The sequence below is a fragment of the Juglans regia genome, chromosome 11 (assembly GCF_001411555.2).
Source record: "Juglans regia cultivar Chandler chromosome 11, Walnut 2.0, whole genome shotgun sequence".
NCBI classification, from domain to species: domain Eukaryota; kingdom Viridiplantae; phylum Streptophyta; class Magnoliopsida; order Fagales; family Juglandaceae; genus Juglans; species Juglans regia.
In genome coordinates, this window is record NC_049911.1 from 27438184 (window position 1) to 27455656 (window position 17473).

Sequence of the window (17473 nt, forward strand, 5' to 3'; positions counted from 1 at the left end):
TAATTATTAATTAATAATAAAAAAATGCTAATAAAAAACTCACCCCTGCCCCAAAGGAAGGAAAAAAGTACAGACAGTGAAAACAGGATGATGGGTTCCACCCTTCACCAACTACTGGAGAAAATTCTCACTTCGCACGTGTTACCATTCACACTCGTGCCAATACAAAAAGCTCCAGCAAATTTATAAAGGCAAAGAAAAAACAAAAAAGTACAACAATGGCCGGTGCCGACGTGTCGACTCCCGCGATAAAATCGGACGGCTGAGAGATATGAGTAGCACAATAATCTCCGTGGGCAAGGTCGTAGCAGATAGAAACACAGTGAAGAATGCACAAATGCAAATGGAATTGGGATAAAGAGTAAAGAGAGGAGGAGCCGAAGCTGTTGGGTCGCTTTTTAGATCAGTGTTGCGTCGCTTTACTAAATTCCACCTCCGACACCAACCAAACCCCACATTTTGTTTTTTGAATTTTGTTTTTCAGGCCCTCTATGATCGATCCCTGTCTGGCTTTCCATTAAGATAATCACAAGATTATTCGCCCATTCCTCTGAGCTCGAACGATCCAATCTCGTCTCAGATTTGCTTTGGTTTCTCTAGGCGCTTTCACATTGCTGCGAAATGTGAGTTTTTGGGTTAATTTTGTGTTTTCTGGGCTTTGGACTTCGTTTTTCCGACATTTGGTCGACGAGGATTCGTAGGAAAGAGATAGAACTTGAATTCTGTTGCCGTAGTACGTTTCCGTTTCTAGATTTCGAGTTTCCCCTTTTGTTTCTCCACAACCAAACGGGGCGTTTTCTCGTTCATTTTTTTTCTTGCTTCGTTCTTGGCTTTTGAATCTCTCTACAACTCGCTTTAAAATTCTTTCAGGATTTTGATTTGAACGTGATTCGTGTAGTTCTACCCGATTCCATATTGCGGTTTTTTTTTTACCTTTGGTTTTCCACATTTATGTAAAACAAATTTGAACAGTTCCGGAAATTGATGAATTAGGATATACAGTGTTATGAAAGACCGTTACATATCCTGTTATAAACGTTTTCTTTTTAGCTTAATTATGCACTCAATGCAGCGGATCTGTAAATTCTACCGATTAATTAGGTAAATTTTCAGGTTTAGAATTGAATCTTCATGACACCCATTTATTTTGTTGTTTTTCTGTTATTTCTTGAATTGGGTCGTGCTTAACTCCTTGTTCTAGCCTTTCGATTAAAGGAGAAACTCACCGGGTTATTGAAATGTTGGGGCTAATTAGTTTCTCTTAACTTGTGATTTATTTCTCTGTGCACGAATAATCAGGAAAAGTTTCAACTTCTGCTCAGTGCTTATATAAATTGTATATGCTTTTGTGCTCTTGAAGCAGATGTCTTTTCGGTCATAGTTTCTTCTTCGTTAATGTTTGGGCCTAATGCTTCTTGGTTCTTCTGTTTCAGATGAATGCCGATAGGCAAGTTTAGTGATGGGTATCATTGCAATTTGCGAGATAGTGAGTGGGTATGTGCTTTTTCTGGCAAAAGACTAGAGAACAGAATGTTTTCTGAGAAACTGACTGGAGAAGAATCTCTTGGTCAAGATTTTGAGGCTTTGAGTGTGTCGAAACGTCTCTTCAGAAGTGTAAGCCAGAAGTGGAAGAAGAAGTCCAAAGGTGGAGGAGAAGAAGAGGATGATGTGCGGGGGGTTTCTTTGAGATGTCTTACTTTATATGGTAGAGGTGGGGGCTGCAAAGTGGGGGCTGACACTAGTGGTGAATTTCGGGATCCAAGTAGCAGAAGAAGGTCAAGTTCCAGTGAAGAAGGAAAGGGATACAAAATGATATGTGGCACTGAGGAAACTGGGGTGGATTGCTTCTCATATGGGGTGAAGGAGAAGTTTTGGAAGAAAACTAGTAAAAAAGATTTTGAACTTGAAGAATCCGTAAGAAACAGTAGAATGCACATATTTCTTCCAGATGATATTCTGGAAATGTGCTTGGTGAGGCTTCCACTGACAAGTCTTATGACTGCCCGCCTTGTCTGCAAGAAATGGCGATACCTAACTACCACTCCTAGGTTCCTGCATATGAGACGGGAAGGTTCACATCAGAATCCATGGTTGTTTCTTTTTGGTGCTGTTAAAGATGGCTATTGCTCTGGCGAGATACATGCATTAGATGTTTCTCTAGACCAATGGCGTAGGATAGATGCTGATATTCTAAAGGGAAGGTTCATGTTCTCTGTTTCCAGCATTCAGGATGATATATATATCGTTGGAGGTTGTTCCAGCTTGACCAACTTTGGGATGTTGGACAGGAGCTCATTCAAGACACATAAAGGGGTGCTAGTGTTTAGTCCCTTGACTAAATCATGGCGTAAAGCTGCATCTATGAAGTATGGGAGGTCAACGCCTATTTTAGGGGTTTCCAAGGTCAGTTCAGATTTTTCAATCTATCAAAGTCATCAAAATCGGCATGATAGACGCTTTTCCAGATCACGGGTTGGTGGGGTTTCAGATGTTTATGAGGATCCTCACAGGCTTTCACTAAGAAGACAATGCAGAAATGCTTTGGAAGAAAACGAGGCTTCATTGTTGCCCAATAAAAAGTCATACAAATTTACTAGGCAAAAAAGTGATCAGTTGGGCACAAAGGGCTGTCGAAGGTTTGTGCTGATTGCTGTTGGAGGTCTTGGATCTTGGGATGAGCCTTTGGATTCTGGAGAAATCTATGACTCTGCATCAAATAAATGGGCAGAAATCCAGAGGATGCCTGTAGATTTGGGAATTGTTTGTTCTGGTGTTTTTTGTAAAGGTGTCTTTTATGTATATTCTGAGACTGATAAACTTGCAGGATATGACATAGAAAGGGGTTACTGGATTCGGGTCCAAATGACTCCTTTCCCATCCTATGTTCACGAGTACCATCCAAAACTTGTATCTTGTAATGGGCGGCTGTTCATGCTTTCTGTCTCCTGGTGTGAAGGAGACGGTCAAATAGGCCGAAGAAACAAGGCTGTTAGGAAACTATGGGAACTGGATCTCATGTATCTTACATGGACTGAGGCCTCGGTACATCCTGATGCTCCAATGGACTGGAATGCTGCATTTGTCGGGGACAGAAACCTGATATTTGGGGTTGAAATGTTCAAAATATTTGGTCAGGTCTTGGATTTCTTGACTGTATGTGACGTGTCTGATCATGGGGCTAAATGGAGCCATATTACAAGGAATCATGTAACTCATGAATTTGATGCTTCTTCATGCACAACAAAATCACTGGCAGTGCTACATCTGTGAAGCCTATTGTAAACAGCAACTCGTGCAGAAAATTAAAGACGTCCTAACCCCTAATGGTCATTCTGAGAGGACATAACAACTGGGGGAAAATTCTGTTTGGAATTCTTTGGACATAATCCTGGACACTACACATCTGGTCTCAGTTTCTGATTCTGGCAGCGACTAGAGGTATGGCTTGCTCGTGTAACATTTGATGTAATTTATTCCACCACCATTCATACAATTGATTCTGTACTTTTGCTTTTGCATATATTGCACCAGTATATTTCTTTCCTGTTAAACGTCCAATTTGTGGATTTTGTTTCAGCTCAATTTATAGCCCTTCAGAACCTCATGGGTATAAAGTCGCTGAATCGAAGTATCTTATTATCTGTCATTAACTTGTTTGAAATGTACTTTGGTATTAAGCATATGATGTATATCACCCAAAAACATATCATTTGAGCACAAACATTAGATGGCCAGTGATTGAGAATTTAATTGTAAATGACCAATCGCTTATAAAACGACCATGTTGTTTCAGACCTAGTATGCTACATTATGTTTTAGAGTTTAAGATTTTAGGTTCATGGTTGTTTCAAGAAGCTAAAAGATTCTAAGCCATATGCACACAGACTCGTGTCTTGACCACGAAGGACCATACCTTTAAAAGTCTGTAACCTTTATGCCACAATCACCTCTCTCAGGTGTACCCTTTGATGTTCAGTCTAATTGAACAATATCCTTAGTTGTGTTTTAATGTTTAGTGAAAAACTTTTTGAATTCTATGATAAGTCCGGTTGGTAGGACCGGGACAACCCCTCGTGTTTTCTATGAAATTGGTTACGGAGATGCAGGAGGGAACTTGGGCTGCCTCGACTACAGTAGTTTTATTCTGATTGAACTGATGTAATGCCGGCAAGGGAGTGTTGTTTACTCTCTTTGTAATGGCTGCTGGGTATGTGAAACGGAAAGAGCATTGAGATTGCACTGGGCATTTCTAGTTGTGGCAGTGAGAACATTTCGCATGCACTCACGAACGGTGCTTATCATAGCATGATCTTGTGAGGAAGTAACTTCACATTGTTCGATCGAAAGGCTAATCGTTGGGTTATGATACTTGCCTTTTGCTTTGTTTTTAAATTGTGGTTTATCAACCTCCGTTAAAACCTCAAAAACCATTATTACATACAAAATACAACCCCAAGGATTGATTACAATGGACAAGCTATACATTTACCAAAATTATCTATTGGCACCTTAAGCTACCAGTTTTTAACCTTTTACACAAGGTCATCGATGAAAAATAAAATATACAGCACAATCTTAACTTGTCAAATTTTGGCTGAAGGTGCAAATTGTCAAGATTCGGTAATTTGTTTGTTTTTTTTTTTTAATTGGCACTAGGTATCCGGAACAGCGTCCCGACTAATCCCAGGGTGCACAAGCCCCTCGGCAAGGAGCTTTCCGCAAGTGGACCTCGGATAATTCAAGAAAAAAATCTTTCAGTCCGATGATCTTGAGAGATTGTTTGCATCTAAGAGGATTTGAACCTTAGACCCAAGGGGAGCATATCCCTAAGCCCAAGGCCTTTACCACTTGAACCAATTCTTAGGGATCAAGTTTCGATAATTTAAAGATAACAAGTATTAATTTTGTTAGATTATGATACAAATTGGAAAACGGTTGCAATTCAAGAGCACAAAATGGAACTTTTTCCTAAATTTTAAGTAATGTTTCAATGCGGCCGAACGCATATACACGGCAAATGCCTACGTTGTCTCAAGATAATTAAGGTGCATGGGAGATCAATACTTCTGTGTTGGTGGAACCCCATAACAATCCCTCCGTTTATGCTTTGTTAAAAAGGTAAAGACTCCCTATAAAAGAATTTAACAATTTCCCACTCTCAACTCAAGCGCTGTGCAATACAAGTCGATAGAATAGAATCATTCAGAAAAAATAAGCAGCTTTCAAAAACCTCAACAAAGGGAAAATGAGAAAATCTGTATACAACAATATCTACCTTCAACTTTATGCTTTCCAAGCCACCATTGAAACATAACGCTCCAGACAAAAGGAGAGTTACATATGGGGGTACTTGTACTCATCAACTTAAAGAAATCGCCTATCCCATATTTGGAAAGATTCCAGAGAAGTTTGGTATCTTATCGACATGCTTCAAGGCACGCTCGGCAATCTGCCGGGTTCGGTAATCAGCATGCTGAAATGCATCAACAAGTGCTGTAGTCACATTTGGATCTCCAGAAACTTCATAGGCTATATCTTCAGTTCGCAAAAGTCTTTCAACAGCCCAAACTGCCCTCCTCCTCAGATTATCTGTTCGTTTCTCGAGTAAAACATCGAGTATAGGTTTGATTCCCTCTACCTCATTCAGCACTGTTACGCCTTGTTCAATGTCAACACCATCATCCAGTAAAGTAGATAATGCCGCCAGTGCTGCCTCAACCACCTTCTCATTTGTATGGTCTAAAAGAGCGACTAACTTTGCCACGGCCTGTCCTTCCAGAAGGCAAAAGGATTCTTTTAGTGAACATGTTCCTCGATGAAGCCTACACAATCCAGTTATGACCTGCTGTTTGCTAAAACATGTGAAGATTGAGGCACAAAAACCAGGTGCTGGCAACTCGGGCAATGTTGTCAAATTCTTGGATTCTAGTGATAAGTTCTCCAGCGCTGTGGCAGAGATCATCTGTACATTGTCTAGTCCATTGGCCTGAAGCAGTTCAATAAACAATGCAGCGACATTCTCCTCACGGCAGAAAGCAATGCAGTCAGGTTCATCAGCCAAGACAAATGTAACCCTCGCAAGAACCTGTACAAGCCCTTCTAGAAATGGAGTGACAAATCGACTGCCCCTAGTCTCTCCTTGACGGATATTAACAACTCTAGAGAAGATCATCCGAAAGGCACCCTCATCCAGCATCTGCCTGGTAAGGCCCAAGTCCCTCTCCGGAAGTTCAGCTAAAAGGCCAACAGCTGCAGCCTGCTCTTCACTGATTCCTATATTTTCTGATATGATTTTAATTAGGCTGCTGAGCTGGCCGACTGAGCCGCGCAGGGCATCAGCCAATTCCTGACCCATGAGTGAGGAGAGGTTCTTCAGAAGTTTAATGGAAGCTAAACGCAAATCTCTCTGTGGAGCCTCAATAAACTGAACCAAACTGATAGCAGCACCAGAGCTTTTGATGGCAGAAACAACATTAACAACGGTAGTTGGAGAGTTAGTGAGCCCAACAAGAACCTGGAGAAGCTTGCACTCGATTGCTGGACCTGTGTTGCTAATGAGATGTAGTAGGTTATGGACTATGTCTTCTGAGACCAGAGTCTGGTGGTCGGATCCAACTGGGATAGAATCACAGTCATAACCCGAGCTCACAACATTAGCAAGAATTGTTGCAGAAACCTCTTTTAGTCTCATGGGAAGATGATTGGAACCAACAGCAAAGAGATCCTTCACAAGAGGGGGAAGTATCCCAGCCTCTATCAACACCTTGGCACTTGCCTCATAAGATGAGATCTGGTTTAGAGCTTTTAAAGCAGCTTCTCTTGACTGAATATTACCATTTCTCATTATATTAATCAAAGATGGACCGACGGTGTTGGCCACAATGACTTTTACATCATTGTTCAAGCCTAGCTCACCAAGATATGCAGCCATGGACAGTTTGGTTTCTGGTGGCCCTGCAACCAGCACAAGGGAACCGAGTTAATCTGGAATTTCTTTAACTAACTGTTACTTCATAAAAAAAAAAATCCTACCACATCTGAACTCTTAAATTGCTAAGGTGGACCCACCACTCGACTTCTCCAGCTACCAACCAATAATGATTAGAAGAAAGGATTACGGATCTCGTACAAGAAATAGTCTAATTCTCATTTCAGAATATCATGTTTGGCATTTGGATTGCCTCGTACTATATTCAACCCAAACATCAACCCCTCTTCAAGTAAAAAGATGAAAATCAATTGAAGATAACAAAATCAGTAGGTAAAATATTTGGCAATGTGTAGAAGTTTGGTTTGAATCAAGTTATAATTGACTTGCATATTCATGCATTATCTTTAACAATTAACTTCAGCAAGCAAAACAAAATATTCCTTGCTCTACCCCTGCAAGAAGCAGGACATGTCTGAACTACAGTGTGACCTACATAGTTGGCTAAAGAAGAAGCCCAGCCAAAATTTGTAATTCTAAGATTTCTTAAAACTATCAAATCTCAGGGCATAAATATTGCACAATCAGTTTATGCTTCTTGCGCTTTTTACTAATAGTGAGAATAATATATATTTATGTATTTGTACTTATAGAGATAAAAGAAATTAGGGAGCTCAGTAATCGAGTGACTTGGATATCACTCGACATAAATTCTACTTCAAACACACATGAAAAGCAACATTTTTGTAGTCCAGTTTGTTTTGGGAAAAAAAAACTGGCCAAGGAGTACAGCTTTTGTAATCAATGAAATAAGCATAAAATAAGACTGACAGTGCAAGCACCTTCAAGGAGTTGCATCAGAAGAGGCTGCAGTCTGCCATTTTCAGCCATCTGCCGCACATTGTTCTCACACTTCTCCAAATTTTCTAGCGTTTTATCAGCCTTTTCAACAGTTAAAAGATCCTCTGAATTGCTGCTTGTCATTCCAACCAAGATAAGAATTGCTCCATTAACTGAGCCAATCTTCTCACACAATGTTTCGGATTTGGAGAGCTCATACAGCAAAGATACAGCTTCCTCCCTCTCTTTGGAGAGTTCATGGGACAAGAACTTTACTATAGTGCGCACAGTGTCTCCCTCAGCCAACATTTTCTGCAAAACAAAAAGAAACCATTAACAAGAGGCACTAAGCCCATCCCTGCCAATGATTCCATAAAAGCAATTTAGAGAATCATAAACCAATAAAAACCTTATTCTCATCATCATCCTCCACCACAATTCGAAGAGTTTCTAGAGTTTTACACCGAACTTTACGGCTGCTGCTCTTTAACATGTCAACAATCAAGGGTATCAACCCTGCATTACGTGGGATATGCTTATTGGATCTGCTCTTTTGGCAGACGTACTGGACACACTTCAAAGCCTGCAGAATATCACTATCTGAACTCCCCAGATTCAATGACTTACGAGCCATATCAATCTGAACAGCTTCATTCCTAGCAGTCCACTCTTCAATAGTGTTCCTCAAAGCTATACTAGGTTTCAGATCTGTGCTTTTTAATTCCTTCAGCGTTAACGGACACACCAGCTTTCTTGCACTCTCCCTGCATTCCTTGAACCACTTTTCAATTGCTTCTCGTTCAAAAGTTTGCCCATTCTCTAAGGTAACAGGATCACGCATAACTTGCTTTGTCAATGGGCAGACAAATGCATCATAAATAGGCTCAAGGTATAGTCTTTCAAAATGACCGCTCTCGTCTGATTGGCTGCCAAGGTCAAAACTCCCATCCCAGCTATTAGCCATCTGATCTAAATTATCCCCTGTGACAAAGATAAGGTAAAACCAGTGTAGACAGTCATTAGAGAAGTAATGCAAGAAGATACAACTAAATCATTTTTGTGATAGGGGAAAAAAGGAAGCTGCTTTACAATAACATCAACCCTCAACTCATCAAGGGAAGTGAGACATGGAAAGTTCAGAATTTGATCATGAAAACATACACTTCGTAGAGAAAGGCACTAAGCTAGTGTGCAGTAAGTAAGCAAACAAGACCCTAGAAGAGCTCGTTCCAAGTAAATACTACGTTGGACCCAAACTCCCAAACTTCGAATAACCACTCCAAATCCCCCTTCTTCATTGAAGACTCGTACATCTGGCCAGATATTATCCAATTTTGAACCAAAAAGCAAATCTTATAATCCCCAGAATTATAAGCATCATTTGAAATATATGGACACCAAGAATACTGAGCCAAACTTTGCCAAAAGTACTATCTACATTCAACCACAAGAACAACAGCATGGTATTAATCCTAAGATTCAATTTAACCCGTTCTAAATTAAATCCCAAACTTTTCTAAATTTAAGCAACCACAACTCACAAATTGATCGTAAAAATAATGACCAAGTTTTAATCAATATCGTAAAACGCAACCATTTTAATCTCAAAGATTCACGTCAAGGTGCGTTCCGGACAATTCAGATTAAACCCATCCCTAATTTGTTTCCACTCTTTCAAAGCGATCGTAAGCAACCCAAGAAGCACAAGGAGGAAAAGACACGGTTAGAGAATTAGAAAACAGAAGGAAAGAGATAAATACAAAGAAACGATAAGAAGGGTATACCAAGAACATACCTTTACTCTGAAATTCTTGAACAACTTGCCTCCAAGGAAACCCTAATTCTAGTCTCACAGTTTGGAGGCAATGATCACTGGATGGATTCGTTGAGCAGAGAAGACTCCGATATGGAGCACTTGTTCCATAAATAAGAATTGACTTTAAACTCGCTGAGAGCAATAAGTATCAAAGACTGTTGTTGCTGGAAGTGGGATGTTTTAAACATGGAGAAAAAGGAAAGAGGAGGAGGGGCTTTGTGGTGAATCAGGAAAGCAACGAACGCTACAGGACAAAGAGCCAGATAAGTAATATCATAATACAGCGCGTACATTTCGTGGAAGATGTAAGAGGGTCGACTGGACAAGAACAGTCGTATGAGAGAGAGAGAGAGAGAGAGAGAGAGAGTATGTGTCTGTGGAGCCCACGTTGGTTTACCTCGCGGGTGACCCACCAAGCTCCAAAAACCAGGCTGGCAGAGGCTGTTGGGACCAAAATAGTATGAGAGAGGGAGACGGGCGGCAGGGAATGGAGGTCAGTTCCACGTTGGTACCGACAGGCAAAAACCCGGTTTTTCGATGAAAGACATGGCAAATAGAATTTGTTGCGTAGTCTTATCGGATGTACCGTTATTAATTCATTATTATTACACTAGCTTGCAAGACTGGTGCATTGCAAGATTACTGCATCGACTGACTGACCCTGAGGGGACTTCCGGCGGCTGTTCCATTAAAGGCGTTGACTTAACGGTAAAAACCTTCCTCTGATTTAGTTTGGATAATTGGGAGTTGAAATTTGAAGTCTTCACAAGTACGATGCTAAAAACATGAAATTAATGTGTACTATTTCTTTTATATAATGCGACTCTATGGTTCGTCTTCAGATATAAAATGCTGCTGAACTACAATTACGTCTATACGCAGATGATGAGTATATATCAACGTGTTATCTCCATCCATCTTCTTAAACTTGTTTACCTTGATAACAAAGAACTCACACCTTTTGGAATTTCTCTAGCTTCTTTTCCAAAAGCTAATCATTTTTTAATCCTCCTACGTTTGCCATTGAATATATATATATATATATATAGCACAATAATTGGCCAGATATCATGTCATGACTAAGCTTTACATTGAACTAAATTACGTACAACGATGTCATGTACTAAAGCTGAGAAGCAGCACTACAACTTTGAAGTCCCCTTTCAAAGATGATCTCGTCCAGTTCCAAGTTCTTTCTTTTTTTTTTTTTTTTTTTTTTTTTTTGCCTCAGAAGTTATAACGAGTATTGCTTTGACTTCATAAACTAATGGATCCAATGATGTCTACATGTTCACCACACACACACACACACACAGAGCGAGAGAGTTTTTTCTTTTTATCACTTCCATGCGTTTAATTTTCTCCAAAAACTATTATGCGTCAAATGTGGTTCATTTTGACTGGACATCAATAAAGAAAAAACCTTCATTGAAAGAGAGAGAGTGCACCCTTCTCCTTATGAAACCTTGTATTGACCAAATCTGATTTCCAAAAGTTTTTTTTTAAAAAGTCAAAGATTCAATCTTATTTGGGCGGCTGATACAAAAACATGTCAAGGGCTGAAAGTTAAACCTGCCACGGTGCTACCTGTTAGTCAAGGTTTGCTACATATGATTATAGTATGATAAAAACAAATAATAAAGACTAAAGAATAAACATGTCCAAATGAAGTACTATTATATAAAGCCTCCCAACTCATCGATATCGAATTTCTGCAAGTCAATGTTTGTTTTGGCAGAAACAAGTTTTACCTATAACTAACAAATCATTTGTTGATGAGAATAATAGGCATAGCCCATGTACACATAACGTATACAAGGGAGAGACCTAAGTATATCTTGCAACCGATACAGGAAAATCATGGACACCTCCCTTGTATACACGCCTATGTATCACATCACTTCCTGGGATATGATCACATAAGATTGTCATCTAACGGAATTCTGAGTGCCTTGTTTGTGCTATCAAGCACCAATTTCTCGAGGATTCTCTCTGCAGACAGCTTTTATGGAGTCTCCTTACCAGGCAACAAGCATGCTAGATGATCACCGTAGTAAACCTCAAAAAACGATTCCACTCTTTACTCCCGGTACAAGATATGCTATTTTGTACCACGGTGGAATCAACAGATTTCTTCAGCAAATATGATATCAAATATGAATTGAACTGAAAGAAAAATGCTGCAATCAGATGATCGAAGTAAACTGCAAAAGTTGGTGAAGCAACCATACGTTTTCCCCTGAGCAGATGAAAATTTTGCTGGTTTCGACATTGGTGGGTTCTCCCAGCTGGATTGCTTTAAAAATGTCAAAAACCCAGCAATCCAGCTAGCAGAGCCCACCAAAGGCCAAAGGAGTATTTATCTTTTCGCATTTATTCTGTCCCTATGTTTCTTAGATTTGTTTAAATTTTTATTAAATGGCAATAATGTGTTGCACATTGAACCAGAAGAATTATGCTCCTTATTCTATGACATGTTCTCCATTTGTCCTTGGCATACCTTCCTCTTTGGGGATATTAGGCTGATCAACCAGGAGCTGCTGGAGAGCACATAGATCACTGGCACTGCAATGTAGATAGTCCAATATACATGTCAAAGCCGAAGAACAATAGAATACACACACAGAGCACGCAACTAAAAACAAGTCAAGACATGCTAACATAAACACATCAGCCAAAAGTGAAATAAAGTATAGTTGAGAAAAAATATGGCAGATCTAATTATCTAGAACAGATAAATTATGAACGGGGTAAACAAATATATTTAGAGCTTCTTCTTTTTTCTGTTTCGTACCTGGGTTTCAAGGTAAGTGCTGATAGTGCTGAAACCACTGATGCTTTGAGACGGTACCTTGTAAACAAAAAACAGGCAAGTCATTGATAATCAAAATCTTTATCTAGCAGTAATACAGGACCATAAATCATAAAGGACATGTTCCAGAGTTCACAGACAGAAAAGTTCCATACTCTGAATGGTGCATGTCATAAAGAACTAAAAGCCCATCCAAGCAATCAACAAGGCTGGGTTTTACGCCAACTCGTTGCTGCAGTTGCTTTGCATTTGGCTTACTGGAACCACCTTTAATTTGCTGTTTACTGTCTCGATGAATCTTCTCAATTGAAAAAACAATACCATGAAACTCTTCCCTAAAACAATTATAGAACTTAGATGTAATGAATAAAGCAAAAAATAAGAATCCTCTAGGGTAAATGCTGAGTAGCAAACTCTGAACAATTTGATTAAATATAGTGGCTAGAAGTTTAAGAACTGATACGCATACAAAGTGGTTGCTCAATTCATTGCCACTAAACTCCTATGGTCTCTACGTACATCTATCAGACAACTGATGCCCATCTTTAATCCTCGCTAATCAGTCGCCAAAACCCGAATCGACAAAAAAAAAAGTAGGGGGGCAACTCACATGGTTCTCTTCATAGAAAGGAAATTTATTTCTAAAGACTCCATCTGCTTTCTCAGCACCTCGTCCCTGATGCCGTCGATACAATTCAGAGCACCATAATTGCTAGGGTCTTGAAGCACCTGATCGCAGACAACAGACGCCCAAAATTTAACATTCTGCATAAAACAAAATTGAGAAGGAAAAAAAAAAAAAAGGATAGTGTATAAAACGAGGAACCATCTGGCGCAAGAACGACCTGCAGCCTCTCGATGATGGAGGAGGCATTCCTGAACTGTGAAATTAAGCGAGATTGAAGCTCGTCCCAACGGTTCATTTCGTCCCTAACCTTTCTGAATTTTTGCTGATATTTCTTCACCATCGCCTCCATGACTGTCTCCGACCGCCGACAATAACACAATACAGGAATAAAGAGAGAATCAAAGTGACCGAGCTAGCCTAAGCTGCAGCGCCATTTGCAGTCCGTTCATTGCTTTGTTTTTCAAGGGACGACCAGTCGTGGAGTGGAATATCGTCGCAAGTCGCTCCTTGTGCCTAACCCCTAACCCGAAAATACTATAACCCGACCCAGCTTCGTGTTAGGCAATGACAATTGAGTCCCCAAAAGTTATTGAAATTACGGACCTGTGGCATAGACCGAGTAGGGCTGAGCACCGACCAAGTCGGAGTTGGTATGGCCATCCTCCAACTTTGACTTTGTCAGAGGTCGAATCCGACCTCCAACCTCCGACCTCCGACTTCCGACTCAGACATGTTCATCCTCCACTCCAACTCTGACTTGTCGGAGCGGAGTCAGATTTGGGCCTTTTTTTTTTACTGTTTTCAACTTCATATTTAGCACACTTTTTAAAAAAGAATTTTGTGTGAGATTTTAAATTTATTTTTTTTCAAAAATACAATCATTTACTTTTTACTAAAAACATAAGAAAAAATAAAAGTAAATAGAAACAAGTAACATACTAAGTTACTAACATGCTTCAAAAAATTAAAAATGACTAATCACTGCAATAAACATCCACTCCCATCAATGCATCATCCATCATCCACATCCAACTAATCACTTCAAGTATACAATAAACATCCACACCCATCATCCATCATCCATCATTCATCAACCACATCCAAAATCATCCACATTAATAATAATAATATGTTCTTACAACAATTAGAAACATTTTTTATGTTCTAATTTTGAAAAAAAGAGAAACCCAACATTTTCTAAGTGCCAACCAAATTAAATGTTCCCAACAATAAACATATTACAGAAATTAAATGTTCCAAGTGCCACACTGCCTTTCCAACTTCTAAGTTGTGCTTAAAAAAAATATGAAAATATTTGCTATGCCAACCAGAAAATGATAATGACAACAGAGCTAACTAAGAATTTTGCTATGCAGTAAATATCCATTATCCTCCATGAATTTCACAGAGAATAACAGTTCAGTGATCTTATAGATAAATTGAACTATCTATCATAGATTGGTCAAAAAAGGCGCGGTTTTCTTTGCTTTTTATAGATAAATTTAATTTTAATCTTAATCTTTGTTTAGGCTTTTAACCTTAAGTTTTTATATTTATAGTTTTTATAATTGTTACTATTAATTATTATTATTACTTATATGTTATCACTTATCATAGATACATATAATACTTTTAATATTTTATCATATTATAGTGTCTTATTATAAGTTATCAACTTATCATTCTATTTATGATTTTTAAATTTTTTTCCATCACTCAATTTAATTATTAGTATTAATTAATGAAAATTATTATTTAAATTGACTTGTACTATATTGACTAAAATTTAAATATAATTATTATACTAGTATTATTATACATTGGTATTAAGTGCATGGATGTATGCTGTTTTAAAATTTTCAGATTACAAAATAACCCTTGTATCTCTTATTCCTTTGGTTTTCATTATTCAATTTCCTTTGTTTATGCAATATGATGGATTGGTCATAGTACAAGTCTATACACTATAACATGTAATTGTTAATAACATGCAATACTATAGTATAATAATATGTAATTATCAATAATCAATCCTATAGTACAAGTATAAATACTAACGTTAATAACATTATAGACTTATAGTCTACACTTAATACCAATGTATAATAATACTAGTATAATAATTATATTTAAATTTTAGTCAATATAGTACAAGTCAATTTAAATAATAATTTTCATTAATTAATACTAATAATTAAATTGAGTGATGGAAAAAAATTTAAAAATCATAAATAGAATGATAAGTTGATAACTTATAATAAGACACTATAATATGATAAAATATTAAAAGTATTATATGAATCTATGATAAGTGATAACATATAAGTAATAATAATAATTAATAGTAACAATTATAAAAACTATAAATATAAAAACTTACGGTTAAAAGCCTAAACAAAGATTAAGATTAAAATTAAATTTATCTATAAAAAGCAAAGAAAACAGCGCCTTTTTTGACCAATCCATCCTCTGCTAACAACAATTGTTTTTGACCTAGTGGTAAGCGCTTGATCCTAACAATCATCAACGTCCATGACATAATAGAAACCATCATTTTGCGATTGCATACAAGTGAAGTAGTTTTTTAGTGCTTCAACACCTCCTAATCCAAGTCGAAGTAATCTCACATCACGTATGTAATCACTCCATCTCTCTCTCCAAATGTGAGATTATCATATCCTCATGCTTCAGCGACGCAATAACTATAGTTCTTGCTCAATTGAATGCCGACCATATTATTGTATTCTAGTCTTCTCTTGATCGACCCATCCAATCTCTTATGACATCTAATGTATCTTGCTTTTCTAGGACTGAGAACATGATTGTGCTCAAGGACAGCATGGGTAAAACAAAACTCACCTTCAAAACCTAATATGACATTGATCTTTGCCTTGAATCCGTTATGTTCCATTGATCTCAGTTTAAGAATATCCAATGTTGTGTTCACAGACATGCCTTGACGAACACAAGTAAGGATGAAATACCTTATTTTCTCATTGGCTTCGATTTTAGAACTTCGCTTTGTCACTTCGAACCCAACTTGCTGTGTATACCTCGGGTAGTATGTCCTTACTTCCTCAATTGATGAAAATGACATTTCCACCCTTGGCTCTTCAACAACACCCTCATTTTCAACATTTTGTTTCATCTCTACATAGACATAACATAACAAAGAAAGACAAAATAATAATAATAACCCTACAAAGAAAAAAAAAATCAATGAAGCATGTAAGAAAAAATCAATGATAGATCAAATACCATATAGCAAAAATACACACATCACACATCCAATGCATTTTCATATATAGATATATATATATATATATCATCATTGAACTTCATAGCAGATAAATTTGAAGTTGTGAATTTATCATTTGTATTAATTTTGGTTTAACTTTAATTATGGTTCAAAACCATGTCAATCCACAACCAACAAGCATTTAAAATATCCAAATATTTATAAAAGAAATCCCTTCTATGGCAACATCTCAAGATTTAAAAAATGATCACTTTTATGTTGAAAACTATTTCAAATATAGTGCATATTTTGCATTCATCATCAAATTTTAAGTTTGGAACTAAAACTATTAAAGAAGTTATGCAAACAAACGCAAGCAAAAATGGTTGCCCCGCCCCTATCCTGGCATGGCATAATATCAGACGATCAAACACAAGTAAAAATTAGAATTACAATACAAATTAAATTCACTTGTACTGGTGGCAAATGCACACCTGATTCATTATGAAAAATATTCAACTCACTACATAAGCAAAAATGAGAATTACAATAACAAATTAAATTCACTTGTACTAGTGGCATACACATTTGGTTCATTGTGAGAAATATTCAACCAACTACACAAGCAAAAATGAGAATTTCAATAACAAATTAAATTCACTGGAAAATATACATCTAGTTCATTGTGAAAAATATTCAAAAATGAGAAATTTCAATAACAAATTAAATTTACTTGTACAAGTGGCACATACGCCAGAAAGTTCATTGTGAATATTCAACTGATTACACAAGTAAAAATGAGAATTTCATTACACAAGCAACTGATTTTTCCATACTACAGGAGGTTCAATGTGGAGGCAAGACGGAAGTGAGACAGAACTAGAGGCGGTGCGTCGCAGAGGTGGGCTCAAGAATTGGGCTCGTCATCTTCTGGGCTCGACTTCGTTTGGGCTCAACAAGTGGGCTTGACGTTGCTGGGCTCAAGGGTTGGGCTTGATGCCGCAATCCGAAAATGAACGGAAAACGAACGCCGTTAAAGGAGCTAGCTCAGGCTGTTTTGGCGCAATATTGGAAAATTTCGCTCCACGCTTCTAGCAGGATCAGTCTGGGACGGTTGGAGCAGAGGCTACTCCGAAATTCAAGTCAAAGGCGTTATCAACAGAGTTAAGTAAAAAAAAAATAATAATAAAAATAAATAAAAAATAAAACAC

The 17473-nt window shown here is 37.8% G+C and overlaps 3 protein-coding genes across 5 annotated transcripts; 1 reads left to right on the forward strand and 2 right to left on the reverse strand.

The window, feature by feature from the left end:
- Window positions 1–363: 363 nt before the first annotated feature.
- Window positions 364–3602, forward strand: LOC109011485 (F-box/kelch-repeat protein At5g42350-like). Its single transcript, XM_018992725.2, has 2 exons — window positions 364–623; window positions 1434–3602. The coding sequence occupies exon 2, from the start codon at window positions 1438–1440 to the stop codon at window positions 3268–3270; it is 1833 nt and encodes a 610-aa protein (XP_018848270.1). The 5' UTR covers window positions 364–623; window positions 1434–1437; the 3' UTR covers window positions 3271–3602.
- Window positions 3603–5026: 1424 nt separating this feature from the next.
- Window positions 5027–9825, reverse strand: LOC109011484 (U-box domain-containing protein 44-like). Its single transcript, XM_018992724.2, has 4 exons — window positions 9564–9825; window positions 8178–8749; window positions 7771–8080; window positions 5027–6954 (listed from the first exon to the last, which is right to left on the reverse strand). Exons 2-4 carry the CDS (start codon window positions 8730–8732, stop codon window positions 5378–5380), a joined length of 2442 nt encoding a protein of 813 aa, XP_018848269.1. The 5' UTR covers window positions 8733–8749; window positions 9564–9825; the 3' UTR covers window positions 5027–5377.
- Window positions 9826–11229: 1404 nt separating this feature from the next.
- Window positions 11230–13525, reverse strand: LOC109011483 (uncharacterized protein At5g43822). Of its 3 annotated transcripts, none has more exons than XM_018992723.2 (6): window positions 13242–13525; window positions 13007–13125; window positions 12552–12731; window positions 12379–12435; window positions 12085–12149; window positions 11230–11750 (listed from the first exon to the last, which is right to left on the reverse strand). In XM_018992723.2, exons 1-6 carry the CDS (start codon window positions 13371–13373, stop codon window positions 11707–11709), a joined length of 597 nt encoding a protein of 198 aa, XP_018848268.1. In that variant the 5' UTR covers window positions 13374–13525; the 3' UTR covers window positions 11230–11706. The 3 variants fall into 3 exon arrangements, with proteins under 3 accessions (XP_018848268.1, XP_035551376.1, XP_035551375.1); XM_035695483.1 differs by having other exon boundaries at window positions 11230–11685; window positions 13007–13161; XM_035695482.1 differs by having other exon boundaries at window positions 13007–13161.
- Window positions 13526–17473: the final 3948 nt, after the last annotated feature.

Bases quoted from the DNA above. Each gene is read 5' to 3' on its own strand.
- LOC109011483 (XM_035695482.1), bottom strand. From the start codon at position 13,373: ATGGAGGCGATGGTGAAGAAATATCAGCAAAAATTCAGAAAGGTTAGG. The intron at 12,436-12,551 runs GTATGGAACTTT...TTTGTTTACAAG, and splicing joins TATGACATGCACCATTCAGA to GTACCGTCTCAAAGCATCAG. The intron at 11,751-12,084 runs GTATGCCAAGGA...TTTTTCTTTCAG, and splicing joins TAATATCCCCAAAGAGGAAG to TTCAATTCATATTTGATATC.
- LOC109011485 (XM_018992725.2), top strand. From the start codon at position 1,438: ATGCCGATAGGCAAGTTTAGTGATGGGTATCATTGCAATTTGCGAGAT.
- LOC109011484 (XM_018992724.2), bottom strand. From the start codon at position 8,732: ATGGCTAATAGCTGGGATGGGAGTTTTGACCTTGGCAGCCAATCAGAC. The intron at 8,081-8,177 runs GTTTTTATTGGT...TTTGTTTTGCAG, and splicing joins AGGATGATGATGAGAATAAG to AAAATGTTGGCTGAGGGAGA. The intron at 6,955-7,770 runs GTGCTTGCACTG...TGCTGGTTGCAG, and splicing joins TCTGATGCAACTCCTTGAAG to GGCCACCAGAAACCAAACTG.